At 41.7% G+C, this 19296-nt stretch overlaps 2 protein-coding genes across 2 annotated transcripts; both read right to left on the reverse strand.

Annotated features, from left to right (window-relative positions):
• Positions 1-2662: 2662 nt before the first annotated feature.
• LOC121690212 lies at positions 2663-19156 on the reverse strand. Its single transcript, XM_042070641.1, has 40 exons — positions 19029-19156; positions 18669-18742; positions 17819-17908; positions 17581-17705; positions 17297-17440; positions 16805-16873; positions 16298-16480; positions 16108-16204; positions 15631-15848; positions 15126-15279; positions 14748-14956; positions 13730-13841; positions 13349-13557; positions 13069-13186; positions 12778-12947; positions 12470-12567; positions 11965-12110; positions 9818-9987; positions 9563-9657; positions 9327-9457; positions 8949-9003; positions 7303-7361; positions 7135-7221; positions 6933-7063; positions 6676-6813; positions 6518-6595; positions 6265-6435; positions 6081-6177; positions 5755-5978; positions 5509-5665; positions 5211-5416; positions 5012-5129; positions 4711-4916; positions 4497-4614; positions 4245-4414; positions 4066-4163; positions 3863-3990; positions 3669-3785; positions 3039-3174; positions 2663-2724 (listed from the first exon to the last, which is right to left on the reverse strand). Exons 1-39 carry the CDS (start codon positions 19109-19111, stop codon positions 3092-3094), a joined length of 5136 nt encoding a protein of 1711 aa, XP_041926575.1. The 5' UTR covers positions 19112-19156; the 3' UTR covers positions 2663-2724; positions 3039-3091.
• Positions 8702-11234, reverse strand: LOC121690321. Its single transcript, XM_042070805.1, has 9 exons — positions 10836-11234; positions 10675-10721; positions 10354-10553; positions 10145-10262; positions 9818-9987; positions 9563-9657; positions 9327-9457; positions 8949-9056; positions 8702-8831 (listed from the first exon to the last, which is right to left on the reverse strand). The coding sequence occupies exons 1-9, from the start codon at positions 10856-10858 to the stop codon at positions 8743-8745; spliced, it is 981 nt and encodes a 326-aa protein (XP_041926739.1). The 5' UTR covers positions 10859-11234; the 3' UTR covers positions 8702-8742.
• Positions 19157-19296: the final 140 nt, after the last annotated feature.

Here is a 19296-nt window from a genome sequence, read left to right on the forward strand (position 1 = left end):
TGTGCATTGACAATAAAGTATTACATGAAGTAAAGATGACTAAAATCTTATGTAGAAGAAGCATTCACAAAAAAATCCATCCATCCAAAAATGACCTTTGTTTTTGATAGCTGTTGAAAACGGCATGGAACTGACAGAGACGTTTTTGTTTATAAATACATAAAAAAAATAAAATAAAACATTATGCTGATACCTTTTGCTTTTCCCAAATACAATGTAGCCTACAGGTGTAAGTGACCTTTTATCAATCTAGTTGCAATGGATGAACTGTGATGAACTGCCCTACTTGTGATTGTTTAGAGATTTTAAAGGTTTTCTAACAATGCTACTACATCTTTGGCTATTCTACAATCTATTCACCTTTTCAGCACCAGTAGGCTACTTTCTCTGCAGCTGCACACACTCAGGCATGCCAAACAAGCATACACAAAAGTTGAGTGGGGGATGGAGTAAAATATGGAGACAAATTGAAGTGTGATTTATTTTCGCGGAACGGATGTACAGGACTGAGCGGCGGTCATATTTTGTACCGCTATGCGGTACACCTAGTTTTTTTAAATGCTAACACGCTCAGTCAAAACCTTCCGTCGCAAATTGTGAAAAACATTGTCATAACAGACGGGATAATAAATTGCATAAGCTACGGTTTATATTGTGTCGCTTTACACATAATGTTAGTTGCATTGATTAAAAACTGTAACAATAATAGTAGCCTGCAATGCCACCCGATGTAGGCTCTCTGTTCAAGTCATAGGTGACACCCAAAATGAATGACCTCCCTTGACGAGAGTTCGCGATAATAAGAAATTGTCTACATTGATGCACGGAAAGAACACAGCCTACGTTTCTTCTCCGAATTCGCACATAGAGCTCACAATATCATATCCAAAAAAGTTAAACGGATTGGCCAACCTTATCAGCTGTCTCTAATGTGTCACTATAATCCAACTTTTAGACCGCTATAGTCCTCCATACGTGTTCTTTTTTTTTTAAGCAAACGCCCGAGACAAGTGTGTAGCTACAACATAAACAAAGCGAAACTCATGGCTCTCTTCTTCACTGATTGAGACACAGAAAGTTCTCAAGAACACTATTAGGTCTTTAAACATTTACCATCACACACATTAATTCGTCGGACCTAATATTTGTAGTTGCCTTAAAAAAGGAAAAGCAAAGGTGATGGGGGGGGGGGGGGGGGGGGGGGGGAGAGGGGAGAGACTATTTTTTCCTTCTCATCGGATCTGCATCGATCTCAAATATGACATTTCTAAAATCAAATTGACGGAAATCCGTCCTACGACGGAGAACTTTAATCCTTGCCTGCTGCATTTCTATGGAGGATTCTGAGTAGGGGAGACCGGGTATGGTTGTAACACATTTTTCTTCAGCACCTAAAACTACCATTTCTTTTAAAGCTACAGTTCTGGAACTTTTTGGCAAAGTAACCACATTTGTCTACTACAAGTGGCAACCATTTAAATCTCTTCAACTATATTACAGAATTTGTGAGATTATGACAAATACAGTGTGTACCTTTGTTACAACCTACCCCACTACTGGGGTAGATTGTAACACCTATTGGGGTAGATTGTAACAGGTACAAAAAATGCAGAAAAATAATGGAATTCCATTTGATATACTGATTTATTGCATAAACAGGGTACACAAGGTGTGAAAATAGATTCACCAACATATTGTATACCATACAATCCATTCTTCACATAGAGAATGATCATATTAACGTTTTAAACTAAATATAAAAACCACAGCGTTTATACTTTTGTGTGTGTATGTATTTGTGTCTCTCATGGAAAGAGAGAGAGGGCTGAACAGTCTCACACACAAAGATGAAATTAAACAGACATTAAATGGGTCTACTAGCCCCATTCCACAGGTTGTAACATATTAAAAATTGTGTTACAACCTACCCAACCACTGTCATCCATTGTTTAGCTAGCTGTATTAGCATGGTGCTTTGACATTAGCAAGAGAGAGCTACACCATTCTTTACTAGAGAAACTATAGTTTGACCTGATGTAACTCATACAACTGTATCTACAATGGTAAAAGCACTAGAAAAAATTAAAAAAAAAAAAAAAAAAAAGTTACTTTCTTACCTCAGATGTTGAATTATTCTCCTTACTCCGGGATAAATGGCACCAACAACTTGAAAATGTCCATGTGTGATCGTTAAGGAAGTCTGAGCAGTCAGAAACTGTCACATGGCTCATATCTTATCCCTGATTGGTGGAATTGGTGATGTTACAACTCTCCCCATGTTACAACCATACCCGGTCTCCCCTACTGCATCTAATTAGAAAGTCTCTGGCAAGTCATTAACTGATGGCTGTCCACATGCAGTTGATCAGAGGTGGAAAGCAACTGAAGGCCCAAAGTGGCCTTGGCCTCAGTCTCCAAAGAACATGAGCACTACACCCATAAGCTTAAAGATGGTCAGGTGCAAAAAATACAAAGAAAACAATTTTTTGGACACCAAGACTTAAGTGTCACCATTTCAAAAGTTAAAATATTTAAAGAAAATTGCTCTGACATTCATGGTGGCCCAAGGTTTTTGCCAGTTGAATTGACATCCAAATTAAAATAATCCCATCTTAAGTCTTCTGTTAACAATTATTTGAACTCCAAAAGAAATACGCTGAAATATTATAAAAATCCATATTTATTCATCCAGTCACTTCTTTACATTTGTAATCCTTTCAACCCCTGTAAAAAGAAATATAACTCGTTAGTACACACAAATGACATCACATTTGGGGACAGCAGCCATGGCCTACTGGTTAGCACTTCGGACCTGTAACCGGAGGGTTGCCGGTTCGAAACCCTGACCAGTAGGCACGGCTGAGAGTAACCCCTCACTGCTCCCCAAGTGCCACTGTTGATGCAGGCAGCTCACTGTGCCAGGATTAGTGTGCGCTTCACCTCACTGTGTGTACACTGTGCTGTGTCTGTTTCACTAATTGGGATAAATGCAGAGACCAAATTTCCCCTCATAGGATCAAAAGAGTAGATATACTTACTATGTAATCATGTTAGTACACAAGAATCTCCCACCCACGTCAAGATGGCAGCATCATGTTCTATTCCATTTGACTAGTACAAATTTGGCTGGCTTCTGGGTGCTGGTCAAAGTGGCCATTGGAGCTGTTGTAACTGCTGTAGTGGTAAAACAAGGCTTGAGGGATTAGTTCACTTCACTGTGTGCAGTGTGTGTTCCACTAATTCACAGATTGGGATAAATGCAGAGACCAAATTTCCCCTCACTGGTTCAAAAGAGTAGCCTGGAAAATCCAGACCCTGATAATCTAGAAAGATAAGGGTCTGGCAAAGAGCAATGTAATGGCCCAACGAGGGGCAGCAACAAGCATGCATTTAAAAATCTCACTGCACGCAATTGGTAACACTAGACCATGTTTACTCTGAATGATTTCGGAATTTGATGCAATCGGATAACACCACTACCAATGTGTACCGTCCTCCAACATTGCAGCGCTGTCTATCAGTTTAGCTAGTTCCCCGGAATGCAAGGGGAAAAAGTAACGCGAGTCATTGCTCTTTGCCAGAGTGTGTCGCAGAGACAATTCCATTGTGCTCTCGTGAGAACTCTGGATTTCCAGGGTACCAGAAGAGTGTATATACTTATACTTTACCAGTGACTGGACTTTTCAGTGGCCTCTTGGTGCTGGGGGTCTTTCTGGTCAGAGTGGAGACCGTTAGAGCCATTGTGACTATTGTGGGCGCTTTAGTGGTCTTCACTTTAGGTGGCACTGTAAAACAAGGCTATAGTGAGAAACAAATCAGCATGAATACAATGTCAATATTGATTAGGCAATATGCCCTTTACCAGTGACCAGACTTTTCAGCGGCTTCTGGATAGTCATTGCTCCCTTGCCAGGGGTGGCAGGTTGAAACCTCCGATCAATCAACAGTCTGTTAACCCCATGCACTGGATAGACACACCTCAGTATTACTCTGTTAGGGGTGGGAAGACATTAGTTTACCACATTTAGTAGTGCTGCATCTGCACAATATAAATTAAGGCATTACCTGTATGGAGAGTCTCTGGTAATCACTGGTTGATCCTCAGGCATGAATGTCTCTTCAAATAGGATCTCATTCTCATAAGTCACAAAGTCATTAGAGATCTGTAGGTACATTTTACTGATAAGAATCCCAGAGCAAGACAGTCATAATCACAAAATGCAAATTATAAAATTGCAATATACCTGGACTCTTGTTCCACAGCTGTTGAGTATAAATTTAAACAGAACTCTCGTCTCATCAGCTTCATTGGGCTTGCAGGACTTGTCCAGCAGAGTAGTTTTGGAAGGTAATGCATCAGGCTTGGCTTTAGTGAGGTCAGTCACCACGGTTACAACACCCTCAGGGGAGCACACTGGTGGGAACAAAAACATTTAAAAAAAAAAAATACAAACAATTCTATTAAGAAAAAACCCAAGTTTGGTCTGTAAATTTACCTAGCATCTCAGTGGTGGGGAAGCGACAGGTCTTGCCTGAAGACTGAACAACTTCCACAGATGTGGCATCCCTGATGAGGATTTCAAACGTGGCAAAAAACTGCTCAAGCGAGACATTCTAAACAGGAAAGGACAGAAAGGATTGATTGCACCACCAAGATCCCTGGTAAAGCAAAGTACGAACAAAAAAAAAAAAAGAATAAAGAAAGCTCACTTCATATTTGTAACCAATTGTGAAGAGGGGAACCTCCAATGTCAGACTCTGACTGTTGTTAGTCATTATATATCCCCGAGTGTCAGCCAGCTCCTGTGTGAGGGGATATGGACCGACACCAGGTTCCCATATGTGGTCAAACTCCTGGTGGTCAGTCCTGAACTTGATGCCATTATCCATGCAGAGACCATTGAAATATGGTGGGTCTATTTGAAGAGGGGGGGGGAAAAAAAAAAAAAAAAAAAAAAAGTTAAGAGCATATCAAAAGTTATCAAAAATAATCAAAAGTTTGATCACTTACAGACATCCATGACATGAGCAACCACAGTGGTAAAATGGAAGTACTCATCCTCCTGAAGCAAGATGCGAAGAACGTAGTGTATGTCAAGAGTACATTCTAGGACTCCTTCCACGAAATACTGAAAAACAAAAAACATTCAGTCCAAATCTTGCAACTGTTACTCGGAATCTGTTGCCTTCCAGTGAAAAAACAAACTAACCACTTTGGAGACTACAGGGTCTTCAAATGGAACACGAATGGTATAAGCATGGGCATGATCATGTAGAATCTTGGAAATCTGATAACCACTCTGTGTAGCCTCCGATACGGTCATGTCCTTCCCATTCAGACTCACGGAAACCAGTTCCACATCAAAGGGAAAGTCACCCACATAGACAGTGAAGACACGCTCCTTAAGAACAGTTACTGCAGGAGACAACAAAAACAATTAGGAGCCTGGCAAGGTGAGAATGAGGGACAAATCTAATACAACACAACTAAATCCTAACTATACTCACAATTAGTTGTGTAAGGAGTATGGGATATGACTGGAGTAGTCATGGGTTTGATGTAGTGGAGTCTGCTTTCAAGGGTATCATTATCCGTCGTGAAGATATGCTCATAGTAGAGGCATACACCATAGAATTCATGATACGTGTTATCAATCACAAAACTCTGGACAGGCGACAGTACAGATAATTAACGATTACAAAAAAAGCAGTCATGTACATATCCACCCTTTTTAGATGTAGCCAAATGCCTACCTTTCTGAAGCCACCCTCAGCAGCATATGGGATGGATATCTCTACAGTTTCTGGGCCAACATCAAGCTTGAACCCTCTTTCTGCCGCAACGTCGGGGTCAAGGCGCCTACCCTTCACACCAATGCCAATGTCTTTGCTTTTAAATCCAGAGTGGGCAGACACCATGGGAGCCATCACAGTGAGAGTCTTCCATATGAGGGCACCATTGTCATACAAACCATCATCTTAAGATAGGGAGTTTAAAAAAAAAAAAAAAAAAAAAAACAATTCAGGAAACACCTGGGGGAAATATGCAACATTAACTCAACCACCAATAGCCTGCTCACCCATTGAGCATGAAGCAGCCAGGTCCACGACCATGGTAGCAAGCCCGTGTCGCAGAAACACAGCTGGACGGATCTCTTCAACCCAAAGCCCCCTTACCTGGACAGATTTGAGGTCAACGTCAGTTAATATACCTCCAACACATTCAGGGTTTACACGATGCACTCCCAACACAGAGTATCTTACCATGTCAGTTACAGAGTACTCCTGCCCATATGCAGTGCGGAACACTATACGGCCCACGGTAACATCAAAAAAGTACCCCAGATCCTGGGCCTCATGCACCGACAGGACAACAGGCCCTTTCCCCTGCCTCAGGAACATGATCTGCCAGACGGACGTAGCTGCTTCTTGGGCCTGAGAAGCCAATAATAAAAAGATCCATGCATTGAGATTTTAAAGAGGTATACACAAATAGACAGATTATTGATGCGTTTACCATTGAAAGGGCAGAGGCCAGCTCAACATCTTTGTAGGACTGCATCAAGGGACACGGCAAAGAAGTCTGCACAGATACCTGCAACAGAAGGCCTCCATCTTAATAGATTCTAAAGAAGCATATTAAATTGAGTGTCTGGATAGTCAGCCAAGTCATACCTCCATATAGTTTTCCTCACAAGAAACCTCTCGGTAAGACCACGGATGAGGAACACAGGTCTTTGTGATTCTATGAACAATCTCCTCATCATGATTGGTCATGAGCAGTTGGAAGTTGAAGGTAAAGGTCTCATCACCCTAGAGTAGTGAAAGGACGATTGGTTCATTCAACTGCTATACTTTCAGAAATAAAAATAAGACCGCCACATTCAAGCCAATCTTTAAAAGAGGATAACACTTTTAAAAGGATAACCCACCTCATTGCCAGTATAGCAAGAGAAGTAAGAAGCTCGGAGAACAGCAATTCCTAGTGTTGGCGAGGCATGATAGGTGTATCCACACTTGGCCCAACCACCCTCAGGGATTGGAAACGTTCCCCGAGAATCTACTAGAACAAAAATAATTCATGCGAGAAGCATGTAATTTTTATTTGGGCAAACCGAAGTCACAAAAACATACCTATTGCTTCAATGCGAGGTTCTGTTTCATCAGGCAGGAACACAACAATCATAAGTTGATGGTCCAGGCATTGAGCAGAAAACGGCACTGAAACAAATCCAACAGGTGAGTATGGAACTTTCACTAATTAAAACATGTCACAGAGGACAAAAGAACAAAAGAACCTACCATCTTGATCACAGAAACAACCAAATTTGGTCAGGATTCCCGTAAGGAGTATACCCACTCTAAAAATAGAAACATTTCAAGTCAACTACCCAAGTGAACTACTGATATTAAAAATATTTTTTTCCACAATTCAAGCAGTCACTAACCCCAAATATTGTCCAACAGCCATAGTCACTGATCAGAAGTATCTAACATAAGTGTAACCACCTAATACCTAACTACAGCTTCTAGTTGAAATCCTGACTGCTGTGAACATGCTGACATTTCCCCTCTCCTTGCTTTTATCTTCCTTCTGTTTGATGAGTTGGATTTACTTCACCTGTCATTAATGAAAATAACACAAATGCATTTGTGCTGAACTGAGAGTAACTGATTGCAATCAGCTGTGAAGTATCATTACAGTTCATATTAAAATACTAGATAGCACTCATGTTGTAATGTTATAAATATATTCCATTTATATTATATACATAAACCATAGCTCTGTACGTATACTGTTCTACTTTATGATTGTCTCACAATATCCTCTTTGTAATCATCTGTCTAACCCTGTTCTCAGACGTCTCATTGTATAATCATCTACCAATGCCCATGATTAGCTAAATTAGGTAGTCAGTAATTATCTAATTTGGGTTCTGATTAGATGACCACCCTAATGGATGTAGAGTAATCAAATCAGGTGTGCTGGAACCTAAAACAAAAGAAATAATGGCGGTGAAGGCTTGGGTGTCACAAGTCCTAAAAGTATAAGTATATATACTCTTTTGATCCCGTGAGGGAAATTTGGTCTCTGCATTTATTCCAATCCGTGAATTTGTGAAACACACTTAGCACACAGTGAGGTGAAGCACACCCTAATCCCGACGCAGTGAGCTGCCTGCTACAGCGGCGCTTGGGGAGCAGTGAGGGGTTAGGTGCCTTGCTCAAGGGCACTTCAGCCGTTCCTACTGGTCAGGGTTTGAACCGGCAACCCTCCGGTTACAAGTCCGAAGCACTAACCAGTAGGCCACAACTGCCCCCAAAAGTCTTTCTATCTTAAAGCAAAGATTATGCTCTTCAAGTGGATATCATGTATTATTGTAGAAATGTTAATGAGCCACTTAATCATCGACACAATATTTTAGATATCTGATGCCAATACTGCAGGGTTATAATTAGTAGATCATGTAGTGACTTTAAAACTATACTATGCATACAGTACTATGTCTGCAAATACTTAGTAGAGAAAACAGAGTGGTGACACTCTCATAAGAGACTCAGGTTTTTAATAACTATTGATCGTGTGGCAGCAACATTAAAGACCGTCGCAATTGTCTCTTTCTATTGCTCTGGTTAATGCCATAGAGGTGTGTAGTGAATGAACTAATTTAAGTTCATATGGATTTCCAATCCATTGTAGTTTATTTTCAAATAATCAAGGACATTGTTGTGTGAATTTGTTTATTTCAAGAAAAAAATCATTATGGCAACAAACAATATGCACAGAACAGCAATTACCACAAGAAGAACTGGCACATAGACAGAAGCCCCTGAAAAGTAAAACAACAAATGATTTAGTGAGATTATATTCCTGTTATGATTAACAGCTTACCAAGTCCCTGACCAAGCCCAAACTTCATTGGCACAACTTGCCGTTTCCTCCTCACCTTTTGGCTCTGGGGCGACTTCTTCCGTGAGCCTCTGTGCCTGAGGGACTACAGCCTTGGCCCGCACAATGCCAAGGAAATCACTGCCAACAGCCTTAAACCTGCTTCCTATTTTCACATGAGTGTGAGTGTGCATGTGTGAGCAGGTGAGAGAGAGAGAGAGAGAGAGAGAGAGAGAGAGAGAGAGAGAGAGAGAGAGAGAGAGAGAGAGAGAGAGAGAGAGAGAGAGAGAGAGAGAGAGAGAGAGAGAGAGAGAGAGAGATGGGGGGGGAAAAAAGATCCATGAAGTGACGGGACAAATAGGCAGCCAATGTTTTGACACACAGGACATCTTCCAACAGAACATGTTGTCCCTCATAGTCTCATACCACAGCTTACGTTTTCGAGTCTTGTCTTGTCTCAGCTCAAGGATGGAGCCTGTTCCAGGAGTCAGAAAGCTTTTGCGAGGTGTGCTGTCCACAGAGAGAACAGAGATGCCAGTACTGTGGTAATAGCAACGAACAGTCAACCTGTGGAACAAAGGGAAGATAAAAACCACAAACGCCACATAAGTTCTTCGTGTTTTTTTCCCCAGAACAGCCAAACTGAGTAACATCTGTTGATTTTTTTTTTACCTGAAGTCAGAGTCTCTAGTTATGGTGGGTTTCGGTGGCAAAATGTCTCTTATCAAGACAATCTCATTTTCATAGGTCAAATAGTTTGCATCCATCTGAACACCAGAGAAAGAATCAATTAAAACCAAAATGAAAATAATACTATTAATAAAAAGACTTTGTAGAGGTGAGTTATCTATTAGAGCCTGGACATGTAAGTTGGGGTAAATGCCAGTGTAAGTCATTATTTAGCACATTTAAGTATAGGCAACACACCCAACTCTTTGTCCCACAGGTGTCCACCGTGAAGACGAAGAGCATCCGACTGTTGTCCGTCTCCACTGGACGGCACCTGCTATCCAGGAGGGATGTTCTGTTTGGGTCCAACGGCGGTAAAACCATGGCTGTGGTGGTCACTACACTGACCACTCCCTTAGGGTCACACACTGTAGGGACAATAGAAAAGGCTGAGCTTGGTTGATAACTTTAAAAGATATCTTATGCATCTCTGCAGAAAAAAAACAACAATACATATTTGGCAAACAATAACTGGATGCATTTTTTTCAATCAACCCTGATTAGAGAGGTTAAATAGAGGCTAACCTATGAGTTCACGGGTTTTGAAGAGGCATCGCTGAACTTTAGTCTCCGTCACATTCCAGGTGTCTGTGTCTCTGAAGATCACTTCAAAACTCCCATAGAAGTGCTTGAGGTTGATGTCCTGGCGCAGAAGTCAACAATATCGGAAATCATAACCAATTTACTTACAGCAGTTTCCATTATGTACACTACAGGCACTCACAATAGCCTACCTCGTATTTGTAACCAACAGAAAATAATGGGACCTCCAGGTTCATGTGCCGCGTGTTGTTTTGGATGATGTAGCCGCGAATCATGGCCAGTCGATGAGTCAGAGCAAGGTTGCCAATTTCCCACTGAACGTCCATTACCGAATGTTCCATGGAAAACAATATACTTGGCTCTTTGCACCTTGCAGTCACCTTAAGAGGGACTAATTAAAATGATTAGTGAACTTGAATGAAAATTAGTAGACTTTCACCGTTTGCAACAAAGTATGATAGCTACCAAATGTGATTTCTTATATCAACAGTGTCTAAAACTTGCTTACTTACTCTGATTCGTATCAGACTTGTTCAGGAATATAAATATGGCAAAATATCTGTCGGAAAAACAACAGCATTCCACAAAGGTTAATAGAGCTGCATAGACCTATCATTCTTGTTTTTTTTTTTTTTTTAAGTTATCTTAGTTATTTTCAAAATCACAAACTCACTTTAGCAATCTGCCAATCGTCATTGTATCCGATGTGTATTTATAATCCAACGTGTGTTTTCGTCTAATGCGTCTTAAATCGCTTCAACAGAAACGAACGACTCGTGTCGTGTTGTAACACTTGGTTAAATAAGACTGAAATTAACATCTGTATGACTGAAATAAACGATGCTTACGCGTCCTTGAAGACCAATAACAGGTAAGAGCAAGCCCTTGCAGATCATTAAGACTTGATATACGCATTCCTCGTGTGAACCAGAGTGTAGAAACATCTAGCATAGGCTTACAGCTATGGCGTTCCATTAGTGAAATTAGTTGAGCGATGTTCCTATTGGCGTGAACAGGAAAATTATGCCATGATACCCACGTCCCACGACATTGAAAACTACTATGAATACGCGTTTGGCATGTTGTAACACTGTTGAGAAAAGATAAATCTTCAACTCGATTGAAATGCACCTGTATACTTCAACGGTGTCACTTCGAAAATGAAGTGACCAATGATGTCTCAGACACTGTATCTTAGTGAGGCATTTATTAGATAAGCCATATTAACATAAAAGTTGAGAAATATAATTATAAGAAAACATAGCAATTATATTACTGGTGTTAATTTTATCAAACACAAATGAAATGCTGGGTGGCAGAAATGGCATTGACCACCAGGAACTGGGCCTCTGTTGCAGCCTATTCGACAGGCCTTCCAAGCACATCACATCACTGACTCAAGGAGCAATATGTGTTTAGCATTCTCAGGAACTCGAACACGAAACAAAAAACCCAGAAAATATGGCACAGAAAATATCATGGCACCATATATCATGTTACATTTCTTCTTCTGTCATTTCTTGTCCTTGTTGTGTTGATTATAAGTGACAAGTAGTTGTAACCTTCATCTTCTCTCAAAGGATGGTCAGCACAACGCCCATCATCCATTCCAGAATCGATGTACAATGATTAATTAGCACCTTATGCAGTGGTCAGTTAGGCTTCTGTCAGTCCTTCCAACCAAACAAGCTTCTTGGTGTTCTTAAACCTAACCGGCGCGAGAAGCAAATTTGAGTGAAAAATGATTTCTCTTAAATTGAATTAAACTGGGTTAAAATGATTCTAAGGAAGCATACACTGACCTCTAACAAAGGAATGCCACTGAAGCCTGCGCTTAGATCTGTGGCCATTTTTGGGTGGCAGTGGCATGGAAGCAGAGGAGTTCATCAGATGGCGGAGAGAGACCATGCTGGTGTGATTGGCTGGAAACCGGCACTGAATGGTCAGCCTTAAGAAAATGCGGAATAAAAAAAGAGAGATGAAGGTAACTATCAGCGCAATTATGTTTTTTTTTTAAATTTATTTATTAATTTTATTATTTTCTCTTATGTACTTTCCTTTTTAAGTATTGCACTTGAATGCTTTTATTTACTATTATTTCTTGCTTGTTTATGTGTAAAGCACATTGAATTACCCTTGTGTATGAAATGTGCTATATAAATAAACTTGACTTGACCAGTGGAGTGCACATAGTATTTAGTATAAAGTTCAGTATAAAGTGATTAAAACACAGCCTTCCTCAATCAATATTATTAATATCCCATAATAAATCTTCTGGAGGAGAACTGGCCTGCAGGGGGAGCTCACCTGTAAGGGGAGTGTCTGTGGATGACCGGCTCATCTGTTGGTTGTAGATCATAGGTGTAAATGACTTGGTTCTCATATACCAGGTAATCTCCATCCACCTGAGGACAAGTAGCAGGAACAATGGACAGGAGCTAGATGTAATTTAGGGGCAAGTAATTTTTAGACTCATGTGGGTACCATATGTTTATATGTCATTTGTGATTATTCAGCATTATGTCTGAAAAGTCTTGTAGAGTGCATGGTTGAATTCAATAAAATAAACAATCAGATATTTAGAGTGTGTGTGTGTGTGAGTGGGATGAGCTTACAGTCTGAGTTGTACCACATGAGTCAAGGGTGAAGTTGAACAGAGCTCTGGTGCTGTCTGTTTGCTTGGGGCCACAGGATGGATCCATTAGGGTGGTGCTGTTCGGTGGGGTAGGGGGGAGGGTCCGAGATGTATCTACAACAACCACCATTCTCCCCTCGGGAAGACATGCTATATAGACAGACGTTCTTTAGGTAATACTTTAACACTTTAGAGTCTTCTAAGCAATTTAAGGATGTGTGTGTGTGTGTGTGTGTGCACATGTGAGCGAATGAGCGAAAACAAGGGTTACCCAGAAGATCTCGGACAGGGAAGCTGCAGCGCTGCGTTAGGGTGTGCTGCTCATGGATGGAGTCCAGCTCAACTACGCTCGCCTCTACCTTCGCTACTACACTCTGGAGTGTCAGGCTCTGAAAAGAGACCTTTTGAAGTCATCACAAATCCAACAACAAGTGCTCAATGATAATAATAAAAAAGTGACTGTGTCACTTGTCACTCAAGTCACTGAAGCTTTTGACAGCCACCTATAACATCAACATAAGTTCAAGCATCCGAGTCTGTCGTAGGCCTACCTCATAGGTCACGCCAGGTGCGGAGAGCGGGAGCTCCACAATGAGGTAATCTTCCTCCAGCTCCACCTGGTAGTCCCCCAGCTCCATCAGCTCCCAGTCCAGCGGCCAGCCACCCAGACGCAGCTCCCACGGCCGCTCTCTGGAGCCGTAGTGGAGCTGGACCTGCACGCTGCTCTCTTTACAGCTTCCCTCCAGCCATGGACCAGTGTCTGTGGGATAGTTATTAGTTATTGAAGTATTATTGACAGTGAGAGAAAAGTAAAAAAAAAAAAAAGTTCATCATGTGTGCGCACACATATGCAAACACAGACAAACAAACAAACAAGTAAGTAAGTGGTACATGTGTACAGAGATAACAATGAAGAAGAATGGCTGAATTACCTGTCTCCTTCTCATCACAGACTACGGTGGCGCTGTAGTCGAACTGTTCAGCATTCAGACTGAAGGTTAGAGTGAAAGCCAGGCTCAGCCTCCTATAGCCTCCTCTCATGCGCTGGTACAGAAGAGCATTGGTGAGTTAACATCCCTTACCAGCAGAGACCTTTACTAAGGGCAGTCGTGGCCTACTGGTTAGGGCTTCGGGATTGTAACTGGAGGGTTTACGGTTCGATCCCCGACCAGAAGGAACGGCTGAAGTGCCCTTGAGCAAGGCACCTAACCTCTCACTGCTCCCCGAGCGCCGCTGTAGCAAGGCAGCTCACAGCTTCGCGTTAGTGTGTGCTTCACCTCACTGTGTGTTCACTTTGTGCTCTGTGTGTTCACCAATTCATGGATGGGATACATGCAGAGACCGGATACAAGGAAGTTTATCGTCACATGCATATAGTTACTGGAAGTAAGAAATGCAGTGAAATTATGTCTGGTGTCAGCCTATTTGTGCATTTATGGGGGGGGGGGGGGGGGAAGAAACCTTGGGCAGATCCACGGTTCAAGGGGCTAACCCAACTGCCAGGGGTCTTGGTGTGTGTGTTGGGGGTATGACAGGGGAGATGGGATAGTGTGCTGTGTATGTGGGGAGAGGGCAGTGTGCAATATGTGTGCTGTGTATTGGGGGGGGGGGGGGCAGTGTGCTGTAAGTAAGACTTACTATTGCAAGCAGAGTACTGTATGTATGATGTATGTGAGTGATAACAGTGAAGATGTGTGTGTGGGCGGGAGGGGAGTGGAGCAGTGACTGTGTGTGTGTAGTGTGTGTGTGTCCAAATTCCTTGTATACGCAAGTATAATTGGCCTAGAAACCTGATTTACATTTTACATTTTACTAGACATGTTAGTAGACTAGTGGTGATTATAGGATGTCTCACAGAATGAATGAATGAATGAATGAAGATCTTTGTGATTTTTTTTCTCTATACATTTCTATTTCTATACCTCAAACATCCCTCCCTCCCTATCTCACCTTCTGGGATATAGTTGGATACGAGAAAGGTACTCTCAGTTGATAAATGAAGCTCCCATTCCTGAAGTGGACCTGGGAGAAATGGAGAGCCTGTTTTTGGGCTTCTGGCCATGCCACAGCTTCCCCTCCTATGGATAAATCCTTAAGGGACATCTCCCATGGGAACACCCCCACCGTGACGGAGAAGGTCTTCTCAGAACACACAGTGTCTGTGAGTTTGGCATAAGCAACAAGTAAGGCATAACCAGCAAAGTTTAATGCATGCATCATCTACATAGTAAACAAACATACTCAGGTTAGTTCAGTTACTTACCACAGAGGAATCTGTCAATGGCAAATATACTGTAACAGTAAATAATGGGAGATATGAGCACTAACTGTTGATGAGTACTGGTGTGTGGGGGAGGTAGAGGGAGTGGAGAGATCTGAAGGTGCGGTGTTGGGTTAGAGGCCAAAGGTCATCCTTCCACTCATGCATGAAGAAAAGGTCGAGAGAAATGACCTTGGAGAGCTGCCCCTTTACTCCAGCACTCTAACAGAGCGAAGCACAACAACAACAACAGTGTTTTATGAAATCGAATTCATTATTTACACAAATTCATTATTTCTTTAAGGTATTGTGTGCAAAGGCAAATGTTAAAAAAGTCGTCTTAAAGGTGTTTTTATGGAAGAGCCGCAGAGGTATATGGGTTCATTTGCTCCTTTAGCACCAAAATAAATCATCTTTAGACTTTATTTTTACTATATGAAGGTAGTAAAGCCTTGCACTCTAGTGTACACAACAGGGAACCGTGAACGACCTAAACATTTTGGCACTTCAGGAGCAAGTTTTGGGAAATACACAAGAACATAAATGTCGTTTAATGTGTAATGGCCTTCTTACCCGAGTGTGTGTTCCCTCTGCACCAAATGGGATCCTGACCTGCAGCACTCCGTCATTTGACGTGATCTTGTAGCCACGGTCACGGACTGTGCACTCGCTTAGGGCTTGTCTACCAACCCCGAGCCTCACACTCCTCTCTTTGAACACCCCGTGAACCAGTGGACTGAGGATTAGGGGAGACAACCACACCAGTTGTTCCCCTTCCACCACAGCATCACCTGAGAGAGAGAGAGAAAGAAAGAAAGAAAGTGAGAGAGACAGATAGATAGATAGACAGAGAGAGAGAGAGAGAGAGACATAGATAGACAGAGAGAGAGAGAGATACTTCCATTTACATGTACTGCCACAAGGTGGCAACCAACACCACAATAGATCCAAAGGTTTCAAAGATGTTGAATGTTGCAAACAGAATGGGATAGTTGGGGGTTACAATAATGAAAAGGCTGAAGATGGAAAAAAATAAACAAAAGTCATTACTCTTTATGCATGCCACTGAGACATCCATCACTGTCACAAGCCCTTGAGTCTGGATCTGAATGAAAGCACTGACTACCTCCACCAACACTCCTTTGTCCTAAGTACAAGACACATATGGCAGATATTATTACACAGATGATGAACACCGTAATTAATGTATGTGTTGTTATACTGCATATACTACTCTGACCGTGAGTGTGTGAGACCGGGGAGAGGAGTAAGCGCAGCGGAATACAATGCGGGTTTCTGTGACGTTAATGACGTATCCTAACGACAGGATCTCCCTCATAGCCCGGGGGGGCTCCTTGACCACTCCTGGCATGTAGAACACTACCAGGCCATCCTGTTTCAGCTGCTCTTTCGCCTCAGATGACTGACAAACAGACAGACAGACAGACAGATAACAACGCTGAATGAGAGATGGAGAGTTAAATGACAAGAAGTGGGGAAGAGTGCAACAAGGGGCAGGGGAGGAAGTGGATGTCCCAAGGATCATGACAACAGGGAAATCAGACAAATGTCAAGGTACACAAAGACGGAAATGAAAGTGAAATTCACAGAGGACGACCGTTTTCAGTTCCATCAACAAATACCAGATCTTGGGTTGCAACAGCATGTCCCATGCCTCGTGTGTGTTCAATTTACTCATTTTGATTTTGAAATGAATCCAAATGGTAACATTATTACTAATACAAACCATGGGCGGAGCATCCATCCACTTCTCGCTATGGTTGTGAGGAGCTGGGATCTGAGGCTTAATAGAAACCTTGGAATACAATGATAAAAGTTTTATTTCTGTCCAGGAGCACATGGTGATGTAAATGTCAAATTGCTTAAACTTTGCAGTTCTTTACACACACATAATAAATAAATTGACCTTTGTATGGTATACAGATATATGTTATGTTTAATACAAACAGAACAGCTACCTGAACAAAATTGTAATTAGCAATTTGCCTAACCAGTCTTTATCTGCAATATCACTCCTGATGCAACAAACACAAGCCTATATAAGCACAAGGAAGACCAATAGGACAGTAGCACTTGAATGAGCTCTAATAGCACTCCATAACACTGTTCAGTGTTACCAAGATAAACCAAGGAACAAAGTTCATGTTTTACGTGTATAGGGAATAATATACGTTGTACTTTAGACTGACAGAAATAGCCATTCCTCCCTTTGCCTGACCTCCATGTAGTTCTCCTCACAGATGACATCACGGGGGCTCCAAGGCTGGGGTAGGAAGCAGTGCAGGTGTAGGGGATAGGCCCTCACACGCCCACCTGCTTGCCAGTTCACAAACCATAGCTGCAGCCAGAACTCAGAGTCTGCCTACAAAACAGCGCGAGGCACAGACGTCAACCAAGAATGAAAAACAAGGAGAAATGTATTCATATCTGAGGTGACTGGGTTAATTTCATACCGCACATTATACTCCACTTCAGTTGAAAGGGAGATTGAGACAGTGTTACCTTACTGTCCACATAGCAGGCCAGGTATGACACACGGAAAACCAGGTTTCCATGGTGATCGAACAGAATGGTGTACCCACATTCGGCAGCTCTCTGACTAGATAGGAGGTGTATGCCAGTTCCATCTGAAATCATTTCCTGACATCATCATCTTCAAATGACTCTGAATCGCTACAACTCATTCCATCAAACCTGGCAGATTTAGTTAACAGCAAAGTGGAAGTTTATCAATTTTTACCTTCAATATCAAAGCGCACCTTGTGACCCAAAAAGCTGGACTTCACAGACACCCAAAAATTGCGTTCATGGCATGAGATCACGAAGGTCCCTTATTGATAAAAACTTGGAATCAAACAAGGATGAAATGAGGACACACAACATAACAAATTAACAATGCGTCCACTTGGTCATGACCCGATGAGTCATCCAAGACCCTCAAAGTGCCTTCACGCTCAGTGGAAGACCGGCTGGCTGGCTAAGAGTAACCTATAAAATCTCAACAGGTGGGAGGATCATGAGTTCTGCTGAATCACTGACCACGACAGAAAAGACCAGATTATTCCCCAGTGATGCATCCAGCAGGACTCTGTCTCAGACACGAGGAACAATTCTACTGTTTTTTAACTACTGTTTTTTCTCCCCTCTTGAACAATATGGTGCTGCTGCCAAATTACCGCCAACTCATTTGTTTACTTCCTGTAAACACGCCAGTGTATTGAAGGCTACTTACAGTACATTATGAAGAACTTCTCTGTAAAGATATCTTTGATAATGACTTGAGTACATATCAACTTTTTTCTTTTTTTCTGACAAATATCCTGTCTCTGAATATAGACATCAGGGGGGGTATTCCAAGTATTCGGTAAGTAAGTTGTAAACCCCCTTATAGAAGTGCTGTATGGCTTCATTCGCCTAACAAAACAATGTCATAGGGCTCTTGTTGTAGGAGGTTTACCACTTAGTTTACTACTCTGAGTTAACTTACCCAGGTTTATCACTAAACCACATACTTGGAATACCCCCCAGGGCTTTACTGGATGTTTTTGAGTCCACTGTGAATGTGGGCTGGTATGCTTTCACGAGCTTACCCAATGGAGGAGGGGTGATGACTGAACAGAGGGTATGATTCACATACAGCATAAGACCAAGGAGTATACGAACCCTGTTTTGGGGAATGAAAAGGGAAACATTTCATAATCAGAATAAAATGAATCTCTAATTGAACTACGCCTACAACTCAGAAATGCCCATTCTGGCTAATTCCATTATCATAAACCTAGGCCCATTCTAGTACTACTATTGTACAGTTGATGAAAATAATCAACTGAATTTGGTATTTGAAATCTTGATCTTGATTGATTGAATCACTGAATATCCTAAATAACCTTACATTGTCAAACGCCATACCAAGTCCAAACAGGCACACATACACATATCCCCTAACTTACCTCATCGATTGATTGGGGCACATGTTTAACGCTAAACAAATCCAAAATGTCAGTATTTTTTGTAGACGTGTATTTTGTATCATGAGTTATTTTTTCTATCGTTTTGACAGAAAGTCAGACTTTTCTTCCCTATCTTCCTGTTCGTATGTTTCCGTTTTGAATACACGTGACCGTCGCACCTGGTGTGTAATGTAGTTTAGTCGCCACAGTCGCTGGTCAACCTTAGGCCTACTAAAAAAAATGGTATGTGGTCAACCTTACTGAAGAC

Source organism: Alosa sapidissima, chromosome 18, assembly GCF_018492685.1.
Source record: "Alosa sapidissima isolate fAloSap1 chromosome 18, fAloSap1.pri, whole genome shotgun sequence".
In the NCBI taxonomy this organism is placed as follows: Eukaryota; Metazoa; Chordata; class Actinopteri; order Clupeiformes; family Clupeidae; genus Alosa; species Alosa sapidissima.

Bases quoted from the DNA above. Each gene is read 5' to 3' on its own strand.
- LOC121690321 (XM_042070805.1), bottom strand. From the start codon at position 10,858: ATGACGATTGGCAGATTGCTAAA. The intron at 10,554-10,674 runs GTAAGTAAGCAA...CATTTTAATTAG, and splicing joins CAAGTCTGATACGAATCAGA to TCCCTCTTAAGGTGACTGCA. The intron at 9,988-10,144 runs GTTAGCCTCTAT...TTGTCCCTACAG, and splicing joins CAAAACCCGTGAACTCATAG to TGTGTGACCCTAAGGGAGTG.
- LOC121690212 (XM_042070641.1), bottom strand. From the start codon at position 19,111: ATGATACAAAATACACGTCTACAAAAAATACTGACATTTTGGATTTGT. The intron at 5,130-5,210 runs GTTAGTTTGTTT...TTTGTTTTTCAG, and splicing joins ACCCTGTAGTCTCCAAAGTG to TATTTCGTGGAAGGAGTCCT. The intron at 3,991-4,065 runs GTAATGCCTTAA...CACCCCTAACAG, and splicing joins ACCAGAGACTCTCCATACAG to AGTAATACTGAGGTGTGTCT.